This window comes from Lontra canadensis, unplaced genomic scaffold (genome assembly GCF_010015895.1).
Source record: "Lontra canadensis isolate GAN:19392208 unplaced genomic scaffold, GSC_riverotter_1.0 scaffold72, whole genome shotgun sequence".
Classification (NCBI taxonomy): Eukaryota; Metazoa; Chordata; class Mammalia; order Carnivora; family Mustelidae; genus Lontra; species Lontra canadensis.
The window spans coordinates 481,807-506,719 of record NW_022631066.1 but is presented as its reverse complement, the minus strand read 5'-3'; the positions used below and the strand labels follow the sequence as shown (position 1 = coordinate 506,719).

At 39.9% G+C, this 24,913-nt stretch overlaps 1 protein-coding gene across 1 annotated transcript in view; it reads left to right on the top strand.

The window, feature by feature from the left end:
* The first annotated feature begins 7,985 nt into the window (after positions 1–7,985).
* The window catches only part of GPR158 (G protein-coupled receptor 158), a 403,983-nt gene continuing 387,055 nt past the window's right edge, over positions 7,986–24,913 (top strand). The window contains exon 1 of the mRNA XM_032880798.1: positions 7,986–8,909. Within this exon, the coding sequence (XP_032736689.1) occupies positions 8,008–8,909 (902 nt within the window). The 5' untranslated portion in view covers positions 7,986–8,007. The remainder of the gene's footprint in view (positions 8,910–24,913) is intronic.

Here is a 24,913-nt window from a genome sequence, read left to right as displayed (position 1 = left end):
AGTCCCAAACTGGTCATGGAGTAAACCTTCGTTATGCTCAAGGTAATGTGCTGATGAAAACATCATCACAGACTATAATAACACACACATACCTGTGGCATGGGAGCTTCCCTCCAAGAAGGGAAGCAGACAAAATTCAGCAAAGAGAAAATAGTCCATTTCCCCATCTCTTTCTATCCACAAAGCTCTTTTTCCAGTAAATTTTGTTTCAAATTCTTGAGTTGTTCTTACTTCTTAATGAGAAAGGGAGCCAATCCTTCTATTAAATAGAATTGGGCTTTTGGTAATTTAGTGGGTTTTTTTGTTTGTTTGTTTTTTGTAAATGCTGTGCTAGTTCTTTCCATCATTGTTGGGTGTTTGTTCAGAGACCTGGAAAGCCATTAAAGGAAATGCTTTGCCTTCGCACACTCAGGATTTTCCTACATAAATGCCATTTCCTGGTGTTCTCTTCCCTTGTGGTCAGAGAGTTCTTCAGGTGTCTTTAGGTTTACAGAACCATTTTGTGTGCATGGAGGCATGGAAGATTAGGGGAAACTAGCAGTTTGGGCCAAAGCCTCAGTGACTCGGATACTGTTTAGCAGTACTTAAAAAAGATGTACTTTATTGGGAAAGATAGAACAGCCCAAGTCATGACTTTATAGTGGAAAGCAGAGGAGATGACTCCCTAAAGAACAGGAGCGTTTTTAGAAGTGATGCTGACAGGGAGTAAGAGTTTTAAGGGTAAACTGGAGGCAGATGAGAATAAACTGTGAAGTAAAAAACATAAACATCTTGGGTAAACTTTCTAAGCCGGAAATAGAAAACCAGAGAGTTGTTTTTTGGTTTTTTTTCCCTGAGCAGATTTCAGGCAGATTTTCATCCATTCATGTTGACTTTCTTCTTTTTCCACGTGAAATACACGGGAGAGGGGAAGCATGTGGAGGTGATAGATCACACTGAGAACAAGTACAGTGCAGAGCTATGGTTCTCAAAGAGTGGCTCCCGGACCAGTAGCAGCATCACCTGGGAACTTGTTAGGAATGCAGATTCTCAGGCCATACTCCAGACCTACTGAATTGGTAATTCTGTGGGGGGGTATGGCCACTGATTTGTGCTTTGACAAAAGCTCTCCAGGTGAATCTAATACACATCAGTGTTTGAGAACCACTGGTAGAGGGATTAAAAGTATGATCTCTGGAACCAGACGGCTGCATTTCTTAGGGCAATTCTTTGTTTGTTTTGTTTCCCCATCTGTAAAATGCAAACACTATCAATCTCAGTTCCCTAAGGAAGACTAAAAGAGCTCACCCCTGTCAGATCCATAGTACAATGCCTGGCTACTGCGTTCTATAAATGTTCGGATGATGATGATGATGTTAATAAAAAATATTCTTGGGGCACCTGGGTGGCTCAGTGGGTTGGGCCGCTGCCTTTGGTTTGGGTCATGATCTCAGGGTCCTGGGATCCAGTCCCGCATCGGGCTCTCTGCTCAGCCTGGAGCCTGCTTCCCTCTCTCTCTCTCTCTCTCTGCCTGCCTCTCTGTCTACTTGTGATTTCTCTCTGTCAAATAAATAAATAAAATCTAAAAAAAAAAATAATAATAAAAAAATAAAAAATATTCTTTATTGGTGTCAATTTCATTGTTATTCATAGACTTTATTTCACAATTAATAACAAGGCTTTGTGTTTCACAGGAGTTCTTCTTCCCCAATGTCTTAGAGTTATTTTCCATGGCTCAAGGCAGTATTTCTCAGCATGTGCTCCGTGGACCATTTGCAACAAGATCAGCTGTTGTGCTTATTAAAATGCAGATTCTCAAGTCCTCCCCAGATCCACAGTGGTATTCAGAATTTTCTAGTGATACTACTATACCCAGAAATTTCAAAACTACTGCTCTTGGAGAACAAAGACTATGACCATTTTGCAAATGGGCACATGGGGCACAGGGTGGCATATGTTTAGGGAAAAGCAGAATCTCGGTAAGACCAGGAATAAGAATTGGATTTCTGAATGTGTGTCACATCTACAGACTGTGCCGTCCCTTCGTAGTGTTATTTGCTTTATCAGGAATCTGACTGGGGTTTGCCACTTTGTTTATTGAGGTCCATCATTATTTAATCTGAAAATAACTTTTACCTTGTAAATCTAGAACTATTAAGAATGACGAGTTCTTGGAAAATACACCTGGGCCATGATCTGTTGCTCGGCTGCAATCGTTCTGGTTGTGGGTGTATCTAACACATCACTCTTATGGTACGGATGAAGCAGAAGGGCTTGGAGAGGTTGAGGAAATTGTTAAAAGTCATGTGACTGGATGATGGCAGAGCCAAAAGATGTTGGTCTCCCAACTGCCAATTTAGTGTCCTTTCATCATATCCCACTGTCCTAATCCTTGCTGATTTAAATGATTTAAAGCTGCACTTAAATTTTTTTAAAATAACTACATACACTGCTCACATAAAATCGGGTCTCAGCAGTTTTTGACCTCCCTTAATTTCTTTTTCTTGAAGATATGCAAACATCACACACACACACACACACACACACGATATGCAGACATCACATCTTTTTTATAATATTGATAAATTAGTCATATGACAACCAGTAACTTATGACTCCACTGCATATTGCTTTTTCATCAGTGTACACTAAACCATTCTCAGGCAATTAGACTGACTTCTCAGGCCGTGATAAAAAGCTTTGGGCCTTTTTGCGGAGGGCCGACAGGTCTTGTATGCATTGTTCTATTACGGTCAAACTCCTATGTGGTATCCACATCTGTTTAGACAATTTCATTCTTAATTTTGAGGCCACACAGGGGTATTTATCTATATGTACAAATTATTTTCACTTAATTGGTGGTGTGGGTGGGGGTGGGTGCTATTCATGCCAGAATCACTGATTACTGTATAAAATGATTTTCTTTTTGTCTCAATTGTTTGTACTTGTCATATTCTATATGAACTTCAGGTTATTGAAGTTATTTTCTTCCAGCCCTCTTTCCTGTTAAGAATGGAATATTTGTAGTCTTAGTGGACTCATATATTACTCCCTCTAACTAAGTTTCTTTCCATCTTGTCTTTAGCTAGTTCATTACTATCTACCACCTGGTTCCTCATTCTTGAAGTCTCAGCTCAATTGTTACCTTTTCATAGAAGTCTTTCTTTTCTTTTTTTTTTTTAAGATTTTATTTATTTATTTGACAGAGAGAGATCATAGGTAGACAGGGGGGGCGGGAAGCAGGCTCCCCGCTGAGCAGAGAGCCCGATGCGGGGCTCGATCCCAGGACGCTGGGATCACGACCTGAGCCGAAAGCAGAGGCTTTAACCCACTGAGCCACCCAGGCGCCCCAAGTCTTTCTTTTCTTTATCTCTTTATATAAGAAAGTTCCTGTCTCCATACACTGCAGTTTTTATCACTCTACAGTGTTTATTTTTTTAAAAAATTTTATTTTTATTAACATATAATGTATTATTAGCCCCAGGGGTACAGGTCTGTGAATCGCCAGGTTTACACACTTCACAGCACTCACCATAGCACATACCCTCCCCAATGTCCATAACCCAACCACCCTCGCCCTACGCCCCTCCCCCCGGCAACCCTCAGTTTGTTTTGTGAGATTAAGAGTCTCTTATGGTTTGTCTCCCTCCCGATACCATCTTGTTTTATTTTTTCCTTCCCTACCCCCCAAACCCTCCACATTGCCTCTCAAATTCTTCATATCAGGGAGATCATATGATAATTGTCTTTCTCTGATTGACTTATTTTGCTCACCATAATACCCTCTAGTTCCATCCACATTGTTGCAAATGGAAAGATTTCATTTCTTTTGATGGCTGCATAGTATTCCATTGTATGTATATACCACGTCTTCTTTATCCATTCATCTGTTGATGGACTTCTAGGTTCTTTCCATAGTTTGGCTATTGTGGACATTGCTGCTATAAACATTCGGGTGCATGTGCCCCTTCAGATCTCTACAGTGTTTATTTCTTTTTTTTTTCCACATTAATTAAACTTTATTTTTATTATTATTTTATTTTATTAAACTAAATTAAATTTAAATTTATTTATTAAACTATATTATTTTATTAAACTAAATTAAATTTAAATTTATTAAATGGATAAATATATCCATTTACTTTCCACTTGTGAAAAATTTTTTTTTAATTTTATTTTTTATAAACATATAATATATTTTTTTCCCCAGGGGTACAGGTCTGTGAATCGCCAGGTTTACACACTTCACAGCACTCACCATTACAGTGTTTATTTCTTCACAGCACTTACCACTATATGTAATTTTTAAAGTTTGTTTTCTCTTTTTATTATGTCTGTCTCTACACAGTTGATTGTAAGCTCCATGTGTCTATTGCGCCGAAGATGTGTTTAGTTTGCCCCGATAGCAACCCTAATGCCCTATATGGAGTAGAACCTCAATCAGCATCTGTTGAATGAATATGTCTTTGTGAGTTGGTGTGGAATCTTGTAATTTGTTTAGAGGTGTATGAGGATGTGTTAAATCTTGGTCTCTTATGAAAACCTCTTTTGGATTTTCCTTCATTGATGGATGCTGACATTGACAAAGTGTCGTCTACTACTCAGCTACCTTGACTCCAGACCTATTAAATGGACCAGGACTCCTTATCTCAATCTTGTGTGTACTTAGGTTTCTAGAACATTCAAGACCACAATGTGCTATCTTCTTGATTGAGCCTGTATTCTATGGTAGCCTCTGGTCACACTGGAGATGTCGCTAGTGGGAAATGCCGTGTTGTAGGTGTAAAATATACATTGGATTTTGAATATTTTGTATAAAAATGTAAAATATCTCACTAATAATTGTTAAATTATTTACTTATTGAAATATTATTTTGGATATATTGGGTCAAATAAAATACATTATTAAAATTAATTTTACTTTTTTTTTACTTTTTAAATGTGCTATTGGAACATTTAAGATTATATGTATGAATCACATTTGTAGCTCACATTATATTTCTATTTTTGGCATTGTTCTAGACCCAACTAGTCTACCTCAGTTATTTGACAGTATAGACTGAGGGTGAGCCACTGAAGGGAATGCTAAAATTCCAAAAGCCTCTCGTAGTGTGCTCTTCCCTTGATAGATATTAGCTAGGGGAGGGCTGGTACCTCTGGAGAGTGGCTTAGGTACCATTCAGTATTCCTTCAGTGTTACGTCATGAAGACCAATTTGTGTCCTAAGACTTGGAAACTTTAAATGTCTGCCAGTGATCATAAATCTTGTTTAGGAGAATGCTGGTACCAGAACCCAAATCTTTTATTATGTTCAGTCATTGAATTACTTATAGAGGGGCATACTAATAAGATTATATCCCTTTTTTAAAAAAAAATCCCATACTGGACAATTTTAAAGAACTGTTAATAAATTTTATGTTTTCTAAGAATATCAATTAATTAGGAAATTACATTTCAATCCTTAGCTTGTTATATAGATTGAAGATCTTATTATATACTCTGATAAATTAAGCAAATAGAAACTCCTGTTAATACTGCCACGTGTGCTACAGTAGAGCATTAAACCAGGGTGGCATTTATTTAGCAAAGGAGTATACACTGCAAAGCAAATTTTAAACAGAAGTCGGATATGAACATGAAATCTACTTGTAAATAAGTATAAATCTAGTAAGCATTCTTTGCATAAGTATACAATTTCACTTAGCGATCATGTGCTATAGTTTGGAAAACTTGTTACTCGGTCTCATTCTAAAAGTCCTCGTCATTGACCTATTAGGCAAACTTTTCTTCTTAGGTAAGCACATGGATTTAGAAATAATTAGCTTCATCATTACGATCTTCTGGTTCATTCATTAATTTATCAAATATTTAGTGAGAAACTACTATGTACTAGGCAGTTCTGTGAGTTCTAAGTGCTCAGGATACTACCGTGACCAATATAGATGATATTTATTTATTTGACAAAGAGACAGCGAGAGAGAGAACACAAGCTGGGGAGTGGGAGAGGGAGAAGCAGGCTTCCCGCTGAGCAGGGAGCCTGATGCGGGGGCTTGATCCCAGGACCCTGGGATCATGACCTGTGTCGAAGGCAGATGCTTAGTGACTGAGCCACCCCAGGCGCCCTTACAGTGACCAATATAGACAACCTCTTTTTTTCTTTGGAACTTACATTTCAGTGCTCAGGTATTTTCTCAATAGGGAGGATGAAATGAAATGATAAAGTAAATCTAAGCAGTGCGATCCCAGAATGCCATTATTGCCATTTTTATTGGTTAGGAACTGAAGTAAATTTGGGATCATTTGTCTTTCTTGGGGAATTTGAAAACAGAGATGCCTATGGGAAGTCGAGATCCATAAAACACTACATATCCAGTAGTAATTAGTATTTTCTGAATATCAGAAGACATCCTTAAAATTTCAAATAAAATAATTAGACTCTGTTGAGGGATTTCCCGGTAATGGGGGGGGTTCCACATATTATTCAGCTTATTATTATTATACATAATATTATTCTGCATCTCTTATTTCTTTTGCTGGGGTATCCCAACCTGTAGTTAACTCGATGTTTTGGTTCTCATATCTATTAACTCTAAAAACTCCCAGTCAGAATGACTTCCGTCTTCAGTCAACACAGACTCAACCATTCTCATTCTCTCACATCTGAGTCCCACCTCTGGCACATGTCTCTCCTTTCACATATTCACTTGCATACACTTTCACATCCCCTCTGTCCTGGCCCCCTTTCAGGCAAAGGTTCCTTAAATATAGCATTTTTTTTTTTTCTCGAAGCTCAGCCGGTAGATGTCTCCATTACTCCCTCATAGCTAAGACCTTGCAAGTAGCTTTTAATCATTTCTTTAACCGACAATAAGGAGGAGGATTTGATAATTTGCCTAAAATGAGCAGATGCTCGGGAGGACACGTCTCCATCCTACGTAGCCCCCCCCCCTTCGATTTAAGTCAGGAATGAAAACTCCTTTCTCCCTCTTTTCCAGGCAAAAGAAAAGGCTGATTTAGCTAAGCATGCAAGACGCCAACACCCTCCTCCTCAGTACGTCCAAGTTTCCTTCGCTCTGAGCCACAAACGCTCTGCTTCTCCCTTCACTCCCGCCCACCCCACCCCCACCCCCTCAGGTTTCCGAGTCATCAGGGAACGCGAGTGGGTGAAAGGACTCCGTGCTGCTGCATCCCGAGCCACCGCCTCCTCCTGCGCCTCCTCCGTGTCGCCTCGGGTTCAGCACTGGACAGCTCCCGCCCCAGCCCAACAAATGGCAGTCGGCTGATTGACAGAGGAGCCGACCAAACAGGGAAGAAGACGGCTTGAAGCCGCCCCTCAAGGGTTTGGTTGCGGCCAAGCTGCCTCTTTAAACAGGCTTTCCTCCAGAGCAGGGGGAGACAGGAGTGCGGTTCGTGGCCAAACCTGAGAGCTCCCATGAACCAGTTGCCTGGTCCTATAAACTCCAGAGAGACCACGTCTTAAAAGGAATCTCCGCTCTTTGGGACTCAGTCCTGCGCTCGCGGTGCGGATCTGTGTGCGCGCACTCCGCGCCTCCGGGCGAAGCGAACGAGGAGGAGCCAGAGCGGGGAGGCGGGAACGACCTGCCACGGGTGAGATGATGGAGCAGCGTCTTTGGCGGCCGCCGCGGCAGCAGCAGCAGCAGCAGCTCTCGAACACACCTCAATGAGCGCGGCGGTGGAAGCTGCTGAGCAGAAAGACGTAAGCAGGCTAACTATAGCCGCCGGGAGCGAGAGGGGATGTAACCTGTTCGGCTCAAGGCTGTGAGGTGCGTAATCCCGAGCCGACCCATTATGGAGCGGGTGCAGCCAGCGTTGCCACAGGTGATTTGATTTCCTGTGACGGTAGCTCAGCCAGCCGGGCCAATTCCGAAACATTATTTTGAAGTCCCTTTCGACTGGGTGCCATTTGAAGAAGGCGGCCGACTCCTAGTTAAAGTCTTACTGTTGATAGATTGACGACCAAATTTTAAAAAGTGTCTCCCGTTACCTCCTTTCGTCTCTGCGAAGCAGATGGGAGTCATGGCTTATCCCTTACTCTTCTGCCTCCTGCTTGCTCATCTGGGATTGGGAACTGTTAGCACCGGCCGCGACCCTCCGGGACGGCTGGATTCCCCTCGAGAGAGAACTCTGAGGCTGAAGCAGCACGCCCAGCAGCCGGCTCGAGCCTCTGCCTCGGACCCCTCGGCTCCCTGGAGCCGCTCCACCGACGGCACCATCTTGGCGCAAAAACTCGCCGAGGAGGTGCCCATGGACGTGGCCTCTTACCTCTACACCGGGGACTCCCACCAGCTGAAGCGAGCCAACTGCTCCGGCCGCTACGAGTTGGCGGGCCTGCCGGGGAAGTCGTCAGCCCTAGCCAGCTCCCATCCCTCCTTGCACGGGGCGCTGGACACGCTGACACACGCCACTAACTTCCTCAACATGATGCTGCAGAGCAATAAGTCGCGGGAGCAGAACTTGCAGGACGACCTGGAGTGGTACCAGGCACTGGTGCGGAGTCTCCTGGAGGGCGAACCCAGCATTTCCCGGGCAGCCATCACCTTCAGCACCGAGTCGCTGTCCTCGCCGGCCCCGCAGGTTTTCCTCCAGGCCACCCGCGAAGAGAGTCGCATCCTGCTCCAAGATCTGTCCTCCTCGGCACACCACTTGGCCAACGCCACGCTGGAGACGGAGTGGTTCCACGGCCTGCGGCGCAAGTGGAGGACCCACTTACACCGCCGAGGCTCTAATCAGGGCCCCCGGAGCCTGGGCCATAGCTGGCGGCGCAGGGACGGACTTGGCGGGGACAAGAGCCACGTCAAGTGGTCTCCGCCTTATCTGGAGTGCGAGAACGGGAGTTACAAGCCCGGGTGGCTGGTCACTCTCTCCGCTGCTTTCTACGGGTTGCAGCCTAACCTGGTCCCGGAATTCAGGTAGGGAGTGGAAAAAAGGCAAAAAAAAAACAAACAAACAAACAAACAAACAAAAAAAACCCTCCTTCCGGTTTCTCCTTGGGGAAGGAACACTTGGCTGTGACACTTACCGCCGCCCACACTCACAGCAGAGACCCAGGCTGGGGGACACCTTTCACAGGCGCCTGTGCTTAGGGACGAGAAGCGCCCTAACCTCTGTCAGCTCAGGGAAAGCTTCTCTCGGATCAGTTTCCCTGCAAGGGGCAGGGAATTGGGGAGCATTTGGCAGAGTGGAGAGAAATCTCTGATGCCCTCGGCTTCTTTTCAACCCTCAGGAGATCAGGGAGGGGAGTCCCCCGCCTGGGGGTGATTGGAGGGAAGCTGGAGAGCTCCGGGTGTGCCGCCAGGCAGAGTGGCCAACATGGGATGAGAGAAAAGAGAGAAAAGAGAGCAAGAAGACAGAGTTCCTCGCTTCTGCCACTTAGGGGTAGTCTCTTCCTGCTTCCTATGTGTGTAGTTCGGCACACCAGCCTGCTGTTAGTCAGTTACCAGAGGGGGTGTGATTAAAACAGCGCGTCCCCTCTGTAGTCCTGTCCCCTCAGCAGTGAGTCAGTCTCCGCAGCATAGCTGTTTCCAGGACCCACCCTTTACAGTGCGGTTAGTGGGCTCCTCCTACCATCTCCCTCCCGTCTCCTTTCCTTGCCCTCTTCCTCCTGCTCTCTGTGTCGGGCACACCTGAGGGCTCTCCAGCCCTTCGCCTGTTCACACATTTTATCAATGAACCTGGCTGAGTTATCGCAGGGAGGGGAGGATTCGTTCTGACTGAATTCGCTTGGGGAGCTTGTTCGGAATTTAATCACAGTTCCTCTGTGTTTCCTGTCTAAAGGTCTAGCATTCGTGGGGAGATGAAGAGTTTACAAGTTAGCGCGGGTCGCTTCTGTCCTGGGAAATGCCTGATCTTTTTGGTGAGGAACGTCTAAGAAATAGCACTGAAGAATGGATGTGAGGAAGGAACAGAAAGGGGAGAGTAGAAACTCCAAGGACAGCCTGAGAGAGGGCCATGGATTAAGTGAGATCCTCCTCAATTTTCCTGATGGGAGGCTCTGGCAAGACCTTGGTGGTTGAGGTTGCTGCTGTACTTTCGGGGGACTTAAGCAAAAGTGAGAACCGTGTGTGTGTGTGTGTGTGTGTGTGTGTGTGTGTGTGTGTAGGCATGCGCACGTGCCTTCCTGCTCTATTTGGCACAACAAGGACAGGGTGCCGAGCTCGTGAAAGATACCAGGCTGAGTACTGGGTGGGCAAAAGGGGAGATCAGAAAGCTTGTCTTGGCACTGTCGTTTACAGATGGATGACCCCCAGTAAGTTGCTTAACTTCTCTGGGCCTCAGCTACTTATCTACCAAGTGAGGGAGTTGAACTAGATGGTCTCCAGGGAGCCATCTAGCAGTAAAATTCGGTAGCTTTTAATGCCAGCAACACTTGAAAAGGCAAATACAGAAAACAACCCCTTTCTCTGATTCTATATGACTATGTTAAGTGTGTGTGTGTGTGTGTGCGCGCGCGCGCATGTCTGCATATGTTTCTATTGCTTTTAAAGACCTTGTCTTAAATGAGAGTAACTCTTTCCTACTTTCAGGATAATCTCATTTCCTCCTGATTTCTGCAGGATCCTATCAGTAAGAGCTGAGCCAGGCTTTGAGTCTTTGCCATATTGTTTGCTCAGAAGAGGAAAGATCAGCAGATGCCATACACTGCCAACAAATTGTTTGTGGCCTTCGGATAAGTCCTTTTAGGGAGACCCAGTTCCCAGGATTAATCTATCTGTTATCTGTCTGTGTATCTATCTATCTATCCATCTATCTATCTATCATCTATCTATGTATCTGTTAGAGTTACCTTGTCAGATTCTATGGTAACTGCTTTGTATGCATTATCTTGCTTAATTTTCACAGCTCCATGAGTTAGGTTTTATTAGTTTCCCTATTTTACAGAAAAGGAACCTGAAGCGGGGAGAGGCTAAGCCTTTTTCCTGAGATTTCATAGCAGGTAAGTAGTAGAGCCAGGATTTGGGCCCATTTCATACTTTTAACCACTCTGCTGAACTCTGTTTTATGGTGTTCTAAGAATGCTGCATATCGTACAGCTGATGCATAAAAATACACGTATTTTTAAGGGTCAGATGTGGGACCAGGGAGGAGAACCACTCATTTTCAGAATAATTTCTCTTAAGGCTAAGAAAGCATGAGTCACCTAAGAAAACTCAGTGTCTTCTGCCGGCCAAGATGAAAGGCCAAGGACATAAAGGGTCTGAGGTTGCGAGGGCTTACACGCCCCCTACCTATTTTTTGGACTACATTCAGAAAGTAGTCTGTTTCCTCTGGCTGAATTTCTTTAAGTGCTTTCATAGTCATCAATGGTGTTCTTTAGCCACGGTACGACGCCAGGCTATTTAGTATTTGGCTCTCTGCAAAGCTGGTTCGTCCCGGCGGTATGTATAGAGAGCAGAATAAGTGCACTCCTGTGAATGCCTTTGCCCCATGTCTCATGCCCCCCAAATGCTGCACTGAGGATTTGCACAGATGTAAATTATAGGAACTACAAGAAATCTTAAAGAGATCAGATGGTTCTCCTGTTGTTTCATAGGTAAACAGACAAAACCAAAAAAGTGAAGTGACTTGTCCAAATCACAAATCAATTTTGTAGTAATGACAAAAACAGGATCCAGGCCTTCTATCTCTGGTTCACACTATGCTTGATACATATAGACCTAAATCATATTTCTGTGGCTCTCAGAACCTTGCATACAATGCAAAGAGTTTACTCTTCATCTCTATTCAGGACAAAAATATCAGCTCATAGAACACAGCTGTTGAATTAAAAAAAAAAAACTATATAGGGGCGCCTGGGTGGCTCAGTGGGTTAAAGCCTCTGCCTTCAGCTCAGGTCATGATCCCAGGGTCCTGGGATGGAGCCCCACATCGGGCTCTCTGCTCAGCAGGGAACCTGCTTCCTCCTCTCTCTCTGCCTGCCTCTCTGCCTACTTGTGATCTCTCTCTGTCAAATAAATAAACAAAATCTTTATACAAAACAAAACTATATAGTTTATTTCATACACTGGAGATAATATCTAAATGAGTCTTTCCTGTCTCTTCATACTCCTATAAGGCAAAGTTTTTTTTTTTTTTTTTGGTGGTGGTGTTTTATGATCTAAGATGTACACTCTAAAATTCTATAATATAAGTCAATAATACTGTACAAGCATAGTACAGGGCAAACCTCAAATGAATTTTTGGAAAACCATGATTAAGAGTTCTACAAAGGTTTTTTTTTTTTGAAGAATTTTATTTATTTGACAGACAGAGATCACAAGTAGGCAGAGAGGCAGGCAGAGAGAGAGGAGGAAGCAGGCCCCCCGCTGAGCAGAGAGCCCAGCGTGGGGCTTGATCCCAGGACTCTGGGATCACGACCTGAGCCGAAGGCAGAGACTTTAACCCACTGACCCACCCAGGCGCCCCTCTACATGTGATTTTAAATGTATTTTGAAACTCCACAATGTTATTTGCAAAAAGCCTTATCTGTAATGAAAAACCCATTGATAATAATTTTCTTATGGAGGAGAAAAGGAAAAACTTTGTAGTTAAAATTTTCACTTAAGATCAGTTAGTATTTTCTCAGGTCTCACTTATAAGATTCAAGCATTTAAATTATATTTTATTTGGGGCTGCCTGGGTGGCTCAGTGGGTTGGGCCTCTGCCTTCAGCTCAGGTTATGATCTCAGGGTCCTGGGATCGAGTCCCACATCGGGCTGTCTGCAAGGCAGTGAGCCTGCTTCCTCCTCCTCTCTCTCTCTCTACTTGTGATCTCTCTCTGTCAAATAAATAAAATCTTTAAAAAAATTATATTTTATTATACAGAACATAAATCCCAAACATGAGATTCAGAAGTCAGGTGAGAACGTGGTTAACCGTCTTCTTATATGAATGTTTATCTCTGTAAAATACTTCTCAGGGTAAATTTTATTCCCCTTAGTTCCCAAATGACACAAGTATTTTAAATTCAAAGACTTGTTTAAGACTCAAATTGGGGGACGCCTGGGTGGCTCAGTCCATTGGGCCTCCCCCACTGTTGCTTTCACTCAGGTCATAATCTCAGGGTTCTGGGATTGAACCTTGTGTTGGGCTCTGCGTTCAGCAGGGAGTCTGCCTGACTATCCCACTGCTCCTCCCCCGCAAAATAATAAAGAAATAAATAAATAATTTTTAAAAAGACTCACATAAGAAGAGAAATGTATTACTCATTTTTTTTAATGGCATTACTTGCTCTAACCAAGTGTCTCTTAGATGTTTTGTTATATAGTATAAACATTTTAATTCTTATCTTTCAACTCTGCAAAAGAGAGAGTAGTAATTTAATGTATACACTCAATTGTTTATATTTTTTACATTAGGTTTGTGATGTCCTTACATTAGGTTTGTGAAATCCTTTGGTTTTGCATAGTTATTTTTCTTTGTGGAACTTAAAGTGATATGGAGTTGGATCCCATTTTGCTGAAATCATAGATATCTTCCTGTTGATAGTTGGTACGGTTCAGTGCTTAGGATGGATATAAGGTACTTAACTGCTGAATTTAAATTAAGGTAAAGGAACCTTTGGGAACTCATTATTTTTTGAAGAGCTAAAAGGGACATAGGAGTTCATTTGGTTTCTTTCATCTTCTCAATTTGCAATGAAGGGAACGAGACCCAGAGGGCTAAAGGAACTTGCTAGAGTGGCACAGCTCTTTTGTGGTAGGTTAGAATTAATGGAAACCCATATAAACTTAGCACCTATTATATGTCACATGCTTTATATATACCACTGCATCTAATTCTTTGTACTCTCAGGTAGCGACAGCTTCAGAAAAGTTCAGCAACCTGTCCAACGTAACACAGCTAGTAAATTAGGGATCCCAAATCAAATTTAGATATATCCTGCTGTGAAGCTTATATTGTCTTTCTACTACCCTATGCTGCAATCTCTTGATTGCCATCCTTGTTTTCACCTTGTTATTAAAAAATATAACATGGTAATGACTTGAAATAATACATTTGGCCCAAATAAGTCATATGTGTTTATTATTTTTAGACCAATCATACAATCAAGTATGTTCTGTAGTAGGAAGAATATTAGACTTGACAGAACTTTGCCTCAAGTCTCAGTTTTGTCTCTGACTGGCTGTATTATCTGTCTGGAAATCAGCTTCTCCATAATTAATGGGAATGCACCTGATGCTATCCAAATACCTTTATAATAACCCTTTGTTCTACACATTCTTAAAATGTCAACAAGTAGGGTTTGGAAACAGAGCAGATACACATAAGTGCAGTACACTGTGGAAAGGAGACTGCTGGGGGAGTAACGTGCACAGGAAGAGGAATCCATGTGAATGTCAGACTTGATGTTGGTAAAAAAAAAAAAAAAGGCGATAGGGCAATGAAGGAAAGATCACAATAGTGTGGAAATCCCTTTTTAGAAACTAATGCAACAAACATTGATGTCACTGATTTGCTGACTTCTGAGGGGTCATTTTACTCCCTCTCCTTCACATACAACTCCCCAACGATTCTGGAACAGATCTCTGCTTTCAACAGAAGAGGCCACCTCACAGTATAAGGGAAATAACCATCCTGCTCCAAGCTAAACATATCCTCTGTCTCTCTTGCGAGTAAGATAGTGGTTCGGAGGTTACCCACAGAAGCAGCACAGAGAAGCTTACCTGGGTTATAGATCAAAGAGTTTTTAGATGAACTTCTGCGGTTGAGGTTTTTGAGTCTCCATTACTTCATCTGTAAACTGTGACTAGTAAAGTATATCTCCTTTGGGATTCTGTAATGACCAAATGAAGAATTGGGATCACACAGAAAGTTCAGTAAGTATTTTGTATTGTAGCTTCTGGCTTCCAAATACTTACCTCAGACATAAACTTTCTCAGCTTAGCTGAATTAAAGTCATGTGACTAATAGTCATTTATAATTTATATGATGGTTTTGTTTCATCCCTAATTATTGTGAAGATTTATAATGACAGTGGATCAGGGTGGAAACATGGGTCTTGGAGAGAGATGTTGGTACCCGCTGGATTTTTTCTTTGACTCATGGGCAGTGGCTGCCTTTCTAATCCTCAGTTTCTTTATCTGTAAATTGAGGGAGTTGGTCTTAGGTGACCTGTAGGGCTCCTTATAACCCTAAAAGTCTATAATTATGTACCTAAATGAACATATTACTTTAACTTTTGAACTTTTATTTGATTATAATACTGAAAATAGTTAATATATTTTTATTTAAATGCAGATCATGTTCATATATGTTCAATGTATGTTTTTATCATAGTCATTTATTCATAGAATATTTAGAGAAAGCCCTTTGGATGTATACTAAGTTAAGTATATATGCTAGTGGAAATGAGACATTTATTTATTTATTTATTTATTTATTTATCTCTCTTTTTTTTGGAGGGCAGGGAATGCCATTTCAAAATAAGAATAAACATGATCTGATATTCCAGATCTTGAAAGATCCCGATTTTACTTAAAGGCAACATGAAGCTATTTTGCAGGTTTCTAACAGGCGGCGTCAGTATACCTGTGTAACTTCCCTCAAGATAACCAATGTTCAGGCATTTTGAAGCTCCTTGCCTACTCTTAACAAAAACCCACTTTCAATTCACTTGTGTAGTTGGCTAATTTTAACATTTCAAAAAGGGCTATTTATTGTGGTGCAGCAGTAGCACCGCATTACTTGCCATTTTGCAGAAGGTGCAATTGGAAGCAGAACTGGGATTTCTGAGACTGCTAAATAAATAACGAGAGTATATGGCTGCCCTCTGGAGGGGGAACTGATGCCCTCATTAGACTGATTCCATAGCCTCAACTGTTAGATAAGTCAGAGTTTACTTTCAATTTCAGAAAGGCAGTAGTTTTTTGTCCACTGTTCAGGGTTTTATGGCTACCCTTTTCCAACAAACATTGTGCTTTATGACTATATTGTAACATATTGCAACGCCAAGGAGTAGGTTGTTGACCTTAGTTTGCACTTGGTTGGTACTGAAGCTTTAGGGCCCTGTTTGTTTTCTCTCTTCAGTTCTGGATTGGTATTTACAGGGTTATTTTAGCAGAATTACTGAGACAGCACCCTGGGATTTTGATACCTTTGGCAGCTTGATGGCCACTATGCACAAGCAGGCAGCACACTGGTACTGAGGCTATGCCCGGAGGGTTTGCAGCCAACAGTATTATTAAGCACTTGTCCACAGCTTTGGCATATGCACTAGGGTGTGTATGTGGGCCGGGGGAATTTGTTCTCCTGCTCTTTTAGCCTTATTTGTTTTTCAGCTTTTAATTAAAAAACCATTCCTAAGTATAATTTTCTACTTTTTCTGGGCACTTACTCATCCAACAAGTCTTTTTTCCTTCAGGGAAAAAAAAAAACCTATACAAATATTTAGGTGGATAGGTTGTTCTGTGAAAGACTTCTGTTAGAAGTCTTTCTCAGGTTCCTCCCCACCGTTTTCTACAATGCCAAGCTTAGTATAGGAGCCATGACGAACTTTCTTTTTTTGGTATCAAAAGATATTATAGTGCCTCAAAGCAATTACAGGATATATCTAGTTTTATCACCTTCATTATAGGTAGAATTTATAGAAAACACAGAATTGGTTTAAATGGTCTGACCCCAAGATCATTTTCCAAGCAAAAATTATCCACCTTTCTGTCAAAGAAGGCAATCTCTCTCTCTCTTTTACATGGTTAATTATTACTTCTAATTAATTGAAATCCAGGTTATTTTTGTTCATTATAATACCTGTTATAACTTCTCCCAGTTAAAAACTGTAACTACAGTAAGACAACATAAAATTTTTAAAAACTTCTGTCTAATTAGCAAAGTATGCAGTGCACCTATAATTTAAAAGGAAACTTAGAATTACATAAGATTTTGGTTCATTTCTTTAGTTAAATTTCTTTAGTTTTCTCACCGTTTATGTGTTTTGTCCCATGGGTATGCCTCTTTACATTATTATGGAAGCACTTTCATAGAAAAAGGCAAGATATTTATGTGATTTGAAGAGAAACCAGAGTATGGAAGAAACTTCATAAAATAATATGACACATGTCTTTTGTCTGAGAAAGAGTAAAAGGTAATATGGTATAGAATAATGTATTTTACCAATTCTAAGCTGCGCTTTTCCCCCATTTTGATATCTCTTAACTTGAGATCTGTCTTATGATTGAGAGCGTGTCATTTTCAATTGACATACATTTCCTTTTAAAGGTATACAATTTAATATCGTATATTTTCATTAATGGGATCTTATATTTGATTACTTTTATGGTATTAGGAAATGAGATAGTAAATTCCAAGATCTTGATCTCTCCAACTATAAAGTTCTATTATTATCTGCAAGGTATCAAGATGCAGCAAAATATGCATATCTAGACAAAATCTAGACCATCACTACTACATGCAAATTAGATTGCTATTTGTCTTCATAATAATTTTGTTTAAAAAGACAAGCTATCCTAAAACATGGAACATTTCTTTTTTTTCCTTAAGATTTTATTTCTAAGTAATCTCTACACCTAATGTGGGGCTTGAACTCACAACCCTGAGATCAAGAGTCGCCTGCTCCACCAGCTGAGCCAGCCAGCTACCCTCTCCCATTTTCTTTTCAATGTATGTGAAATATACAAAATACTAGGCCAGAAGTTGCAGAAACTTTTATTTTCAGATTAGGTGGGGTAAGGATTATCAAAATCTTTCCCCACCATCTGGTGAAGGATTTCACTCACTGGGCAGGAAAATGCCTAGGACAGTGAGAATAAAAGACCACTTATAGACCCAAAATAAGAAGACATAGCTCTTTCTTTTCTACAGGGCTTAGAAGTTTCAGGGTGGAAATAAACACTTCATGGTGTAGTCAGTAACCAGTTTTGGTTAAAGAGACTTAAATGGAACTGTGGAGGCAAGTGTTTTTTCTTTTTTCTAGTTAGCTGCCTGAGTGAAGGGTTTGACTTTCCCTTATTTGATGCCTAAGACCATTGCATAGAGCAGGGTTTCTCAACCTGGACTTTATTGACATTTCAGCCAGATAATCCTTTGTTGTGGGGGCTGTTTTGTTTAAGATGTTTAGCAGTACCTCTGGCCTCCTACTGGATGCCTGTAGCAGCCTCCTTGCCCACTGTGATAATCAAAAATGTCTACAAACATAGCCAAATATCACCTTGAGGGCAAAAAATACCTTTGGTTGAAAGCTGCTGGTGTAGAGAGAGTCATATAAATATGTTATTCTGGGGCTATGTACTTCAAGGGTTCTGTATGTATATGTATATGTATGTATATGTGCATATGAGTCTGTCAGATCACATTTCTGTTTATTCATTTGCTTGTTTGGAATGTCAGATCGTTTCATATATAGAACCTGATACAAATGAGAACTGGAAATTTTTGATGGATCAATGTAATATGAATTTACACTTATATGTCATCAGGGTTCAGAAAGAAAAACTTGGCAGACTATTTGCAGAATTTGTTATTAACATGGTTTTACTATTTCTATGGTTAGATGTCTTATATTTGAAGTTTCTCAATAAGAGATGCATTTTGAAAAGAAAATATGTGTGTGGGGGTGGTGGGGCATTCTTTAAAGAAGAAAGTTTTAGTCAATGTCCTGGGAAAGCTCCTTTTTGCAGAATTAGAATTTTAGAAGTCAACAGGATTTTAGAGATCATACAATCCAATTTATTGTAACTTTTACAGGTGAGGAAATTGAGACCCAGGGAAGTGACTGTCACTTGCACAAATCATAGGCACAAATAAAGACACCTCGAGTCATCAAGTAAAGGTTAATTTATATTCATTGTTCACTGATCTCAAACATGCCTGATTATTAGGATTACCTGGAAAGCCTGATAATAGGTTCCTAGGCAACCCCCCCGACCATGTGAATGAGATAATCTGAGGATAGGTTCAGAAGTCTATATTAAATACAAAGTCTTTATAATTCAGAAGTAATTGGTCTTTAAGCACAAACTTGGGAAGAAGCAAGTAGTGTTTAATAATGTTGTAACATATGTAATCCATTCCCAAGATTTTAAGAATAAAAATTAAAAACTGTAGACGTTTAACACCTTCAGCTTTCAAGACCCCCAGAATTGGGCAATCCAGTATTGTGAATGATCCTATTGGTAGCGATAGAATGGATAGCACGTTTTTTTATGAAGGCTGAGAGATCGCAGGTACTGAGCCTTGGAATGGTGGGCCACTGACTATTACGCTGTATCTCCCTCTCTTTATTTCAGGTTCTTTGTTTTCACATCTTTAAGATAGGGGCTATCATGAAAGCAGCTGCTTCTTGTTATTATTATTTGTTTGTCCCTTTATGTAAAAGTCCTATTTTGCCCAACTAGTTCTCCATGGTCTTCAAATGCAAGGATCACATTTTATGACTTCCCACATTCAGTGGCTGTTGAAATTTCCTTGCATATTCCAGGGACGCAGTATGGCTAGGAGGAAGGATTTTGGGATTACAAACCTACATCTGGATCCACAAACTTCCACTTTTGCTTACTGTGTGATACTGGGCAAATCCCTTAACTCTTTCCGTGTCTGCATCTTGAAAGGGTGTAGAGTATCTCTCATTGTTGTAGAGAGTAAACAATCACATATCTAAAGAGTTTAGGATAATGTATGGAATGTACTATTTTTTTTAGGAAACATTATAGAGCATATAACATGTGCCCGGCTAGGACTATAGATGCTGGGGATATAATAGTGAAAATGACAGATAAAAATTCCTGTCCTCATGGATATTTCTTGTGGGGGTAGGGGTAGATAGATGATTAGCGAACAAAACAAATATAATAAATAATTCTTGATAGAAACAAGTGCTATAAGGATAGGAGTAGATAATGAGATAAATAGCTGAGAGGTAAGGTGAGTTTCATTAAGTAAGGTGGTCAGGAAAGACCTTTGAGTTAAGAAATGAAGGATAAGAAAGAACAGCCGTGGAACAAGCTGGGGTAATCATATTCCAAATATGAAACAGTAGCAACAAAGGCTTGAGGCAGGGATGACCTTCAAGAATAGAAATAGAATAGAGTAGAAAAGCTTCAAGAATAGAAAGAATTACTGGAATGTACTAAGAGGTGGGTAATGAGATAGAAGAAGAGTAAGATATGCAGATGTTTAATAAGTTGTTAAAATATTGTGGTAATATAGAAACATACTAAGTATTTTAAAAATTTCTACCCCACGGGCACCTGGGTGGCTCAGTTGGTTAAGCATCTGCCTTCGGCTCAGGTCATGATCTCAGGATCCTGGGATCCAGCCCTACCTCAGGTTCCCTGCTCAGTGGGGAGTCTGCTTCTCCCTCACCCTCTGCCCCTACCCCCTGCTCATACTCTCTGTCCCTCTTTCAAATAAATAAATAAAATTTTTTAAAAATTCTACCCCATAGTGATCTGTAAATTGTGGATACATTTTCACTGTTTTCCCTTGGGTGGTTTTATCATAGTATTATTTTATTTTGGTGCCTTTTTCTGTTTCTTCCTTTCAGTCTTGGCCTTCTTGCCACAGCCTTCTTTAGCTCTAAAAGCTTGAGTTTTCCAGTCTCTCTGATGAGATTTCAGTCAGAAAATAAGCTAGTTCTAGTTGCTCCATTCTCAAATGTGAATGAATAAATTGGAATATGAGAGGCAAGGGAGGTAGAAATCAAAAATCCAAAATTTATTGCAAAAATAAATTGGGTGCTTTTCTTGCTCCCTGGCTCAAACCTGTAAGAGAAGCATTTTCTAGACACAGACAGCAGGAGAATAAGGGCAGAGGCACAGCAGGTTAACTCACTGGCAAAGCATTTTTTTTTTTTTTTTCCCTCACCAGCATGCCTGGAATGACATCCTGCAGGTCCCTGACTTCTCTCAAGCTGGTAGCTGGCAGGTCTTGTCATTTGCCATTTCCTGACACTCTTTGTTGTCCTTTATGCTGAGGTCTAAGATGTAGAGGCCAGGGACTGCCTGAAAAACTGCCAGTGAGAGGCATTAGGCATGGACTTGTGATTGGAAGAGCAAGGAGAGAGACCATAAACATTTATTTGGACTTGAATTTGGAGGTAGACTTTGCATGACAGGAAGTATAGGTAAGAATGTATCTCTAATGAGGAACATTGCCATTGGAAAATAGGGATTATGGGTTTCAGGAAATAAAATAATCATTAGCTTCTAAAATGTGACAAATGTGGTATTTAGCTGCTTTATATTTCATTTTTTCCTTTCCTTATTCTCTTCCTTGTTTCATTAATTATATTTTTAATTTTTCTACTGATTACCGGTTTTTACACCCATAAATTTTAAATAGTATCTTCTATTTTTTACTTTTCTTTCTTTATCCTCCTACTTCTCTTTCTATTCCTGTATTTTTAGATAATTGAAGATGACAGCATTCATAACCTGTCACTGAAGTAAAAAAACAACAAAAAAAGTCGGTTCTTTGTCTATTCGTTGATCCTAAGAAATGAACCTTGAATAACTGAACCTGTGCATATTCAGAATGTTCCAAATTTCAAGGACCAATGGATTATCTCTTTCTAGACGAACTGCTCAAAACCATGCTACCTTTAGTTTACATGTGTTGCGTGGAGATTTTTCACATATTGCTCCCCTGCTTTGGAATTGCCACCTGCTTTCCCTTTTCACGTTAAAGAAATAAAAAAGATCCATATATTTTACTTATTTCTAAGACCATCTAACTTTTTAATCAATCATACTATTTGTTAAAAGAAAATTTCATATTTTTGTTGAAGGCATTCTTGTTGGAGTCCCAATAAGTACAATACAAGTCCCAACCTGTACAATAATTTGTAAAAGTTGCTTTAGGTCCTCATCAGAATAACCATCATGGAAATCTTACCAAATTATTGGAATTTTGAATCCAACTCTGTGTTGAATTCAGGTCCTCTTATTTCTACAATTCTTATTTTTTCAGCCTGTGGAGTATAATTTCAAATACTTTCTAAGCTTTTCAGGTACTTTCTAAGTAAAATTTCTAAGTCTTCCCATGTCTGAAAACATGTCTTTGTGCATGATTGATTGTTTGTCAGAATACAGAGTTATAGGTTCAAAGTCATTTTGCCCTCAGAATTTCAAAGACATTGTTTTCAGCATTCATTGATGCTGCTAAAAAAAATTGATATTAACCTGATTTATTACACTTTTGTAGGTACTTGTTTCTTTTCTCTTCATAGAAACTTTTAAGATTTTTTTCTTTTCCCTTGGGGTTCTGAATATTCATGATGATGTGCTTAGATGTGATTCTTTTTATTCATCAACCTTACCACTTAGTTGGCCTTTTTAGATTTTTCCACTCAGAAATTTCTTTTGTGATTGCTTAAAATGACTTTCTTCTATCCTTTTCTCTTTCTGGAACTTCTAAGAGTTAGATATTTGACTTTCTGGATTGATCTCCTTTTTTTTTAACTTTCCTCTCATTTTTTTCATCTTTTGCTCTTTACTTTCCTTGTAGGAAATTTTCTTATTTTTTTCCTTTTTAGTAAATTAGTTTTCATTTGGAAGTCTCTTTTAATTTCTATGAACTCTTTCTTGCTCTGGTTGTTTTTCATAATTGTATGTTTATTTTCCTAAATCTCCTTGAGAAAATTAAAATACTTATTAAATTTTCTTCTGTTGCCTGAATTATTGCTGTTTGTTCCTGGTTTGGTTGTTTTGCTTTTTCATACCAGTTCTTCCTTATGCTACCTGTTCATCTCAAATATGATCCTTAGTCATCCATTTTCTGACTGAAGGGCTAGGTTAATCTACATAGCTAGGGGACATGAAGCCTTGTGTCCGCTGTGTAGGCCTAGTTCCTCAGTAGACCTCGATTGTCAGGCTTCAATCACTTTAGGTTGTCTGAAAAGGAAGCTGGTGGTCTCTGGCCCACCCTAAACCTCTGGGAGAACTAATAGCCAATTTTAGAAGTTTTAGCTCTTCCCAGGTATTTCTTTTCCTCTATACAGAATCATTCTTGGTTTTCAGTTTGGGAAAAACTACCCTTACCGCACACAAGGAGAGGTGTGCCAACTTGCGTAACTGAAGGATGTCCTACAATTCATCACCTTGATGTCTGCCTCATTTTCTACTTCTGTTCTTGATAATCAGTTGACTTTGAGCTTTAAATCTTTCTGAAAAGTCTGCTGGAAGAGCAATTTTTACCTCCCTTCCAGGCTTTTCCTGCTCATGTCCTGGATTCAGCTGTCACCACTCCGGCTTATCATCAGTATGATCCCAGAGAATCACGTCAAATCTCTGGTCAGTTATTTTGCCTCATTCCCTTTCATATTTATTTACTGTCATTACAGTTGGATGTGGAGGTAAAGAAATGTAGCTCAACTCACCAACTTGAACAAGAATTCACTCTGAGGTCTTCTGATAGTCTTGTTACCCTTACCAAGGATATGTGCATCATATTCAGCTCTTTTCCTTGTTAGGTGTGTGTCCTTAGGCAACCCATTTCATCTCTTTTTGGTCCCAAATTTCCTATTATTTAGGGAAAATGATATTGCAATAGTTATAAACTGGGGAAATAATATCAGCCACACTGTTTCAGTGAGGATGTTTTAAGGGTGTCTAGCGTAATGTCTGACACATAATGAGCACCCAATAAATGATAACTTAAAACATAGGGTTCAAAGCATACAAGTAAAACCTATATTTAGTTCACATATTGGGTACCTAACCAAGGCTACTTATTTTAAATTCAACGGGAACATTTTTTTTTTATTTACTTTATGGCCTTACTTAGCTGACTTTTTATTGTATAGAATATTAGAGTCTAGAAAAAAGTCATTTAGAGTGAAAAAAAACTGGGCATATTATTCAGGTGGGTAATTTAACTTGAAAAATCTACATAAATAGGAGCCAACAGAAAAAAAGAGACAAGTTTAGTAATTTAAGAAATGATTAATAAAAAAAGTATTTTCATTGAGCTACTATAGCCAAACACTAATATAAATGGCATTTTAATTAAATCAACAGGAAACGGAAGGTATGAGATCATTATTTTATATTTTAAGACAGATTACAGCATTCACATTAAACATTTATTTTCCTTGACATATACACTTTGTCATTTTTTCCTCCCTAGACATACAAATATGAATTTGGACATATTATATAACTTTTCTGAACCTTTTTTCCTCATCTATAAAATAAGAAAGTACTTCCTCTTTTATAGGATTTTTACTTGAAAAAAAAAAAAAGAATCAATATAGGTGATCTCTTTGTACTGGGTTCCCTGACAAGGAATTATCCTACCCCATTCAGAAAGGATAGAGGTGATACAAGGAACACTGTGGATGTGTTTGATAAAATAAAATAAATTTTGTTATTCAAAATTGAAATAAAATGAAGCTCAAAACCATCCCAGTGGAGGAAAACCACAAAATGAGACATTAGTCAGCTACCTCTATAAAAGTAGCAGACTCAAAATATATTTTTCAGAGGGACAGTCATCCATTATCAAATTCTAAACCCTAGAAATTTTAAGAGATGTGCTGCACTTAATTTTGAAAGTAGTATCACCTTGAGGAGCCCCCAAAATACAAAGATTGTATATAGATGTTCCTCCTGATTGACCTTACTTCCCTGATGACTGACTTACTTCATTTTATATTTATAGGTTCTTTCTCTTCTTTAAAAATCAAACTTGAGTTATTTATTTTTTTCCACACACAATGTACAGATCTTCCCGAGGAAGGTGTGACCTGATTGCCAAGAAACCTTCCAAGAACAAGAAGCCAGACAGATGGAAGACGTTTGTCACTATGTAAAGTTTGGCAAGCTTTCTCTGGACATGACTGCTGCAAAGCAGTGTACGGGAGGAGAACATTTACTTGCTTTAAGACAGGCTGTTGTCAGATTCTAGATGTTCTAGAGGGCATCAGACTATGTTGTTCGTTCTTTTGCATTTCTTATAGTTATATGCTTGAGCTAAATGATAC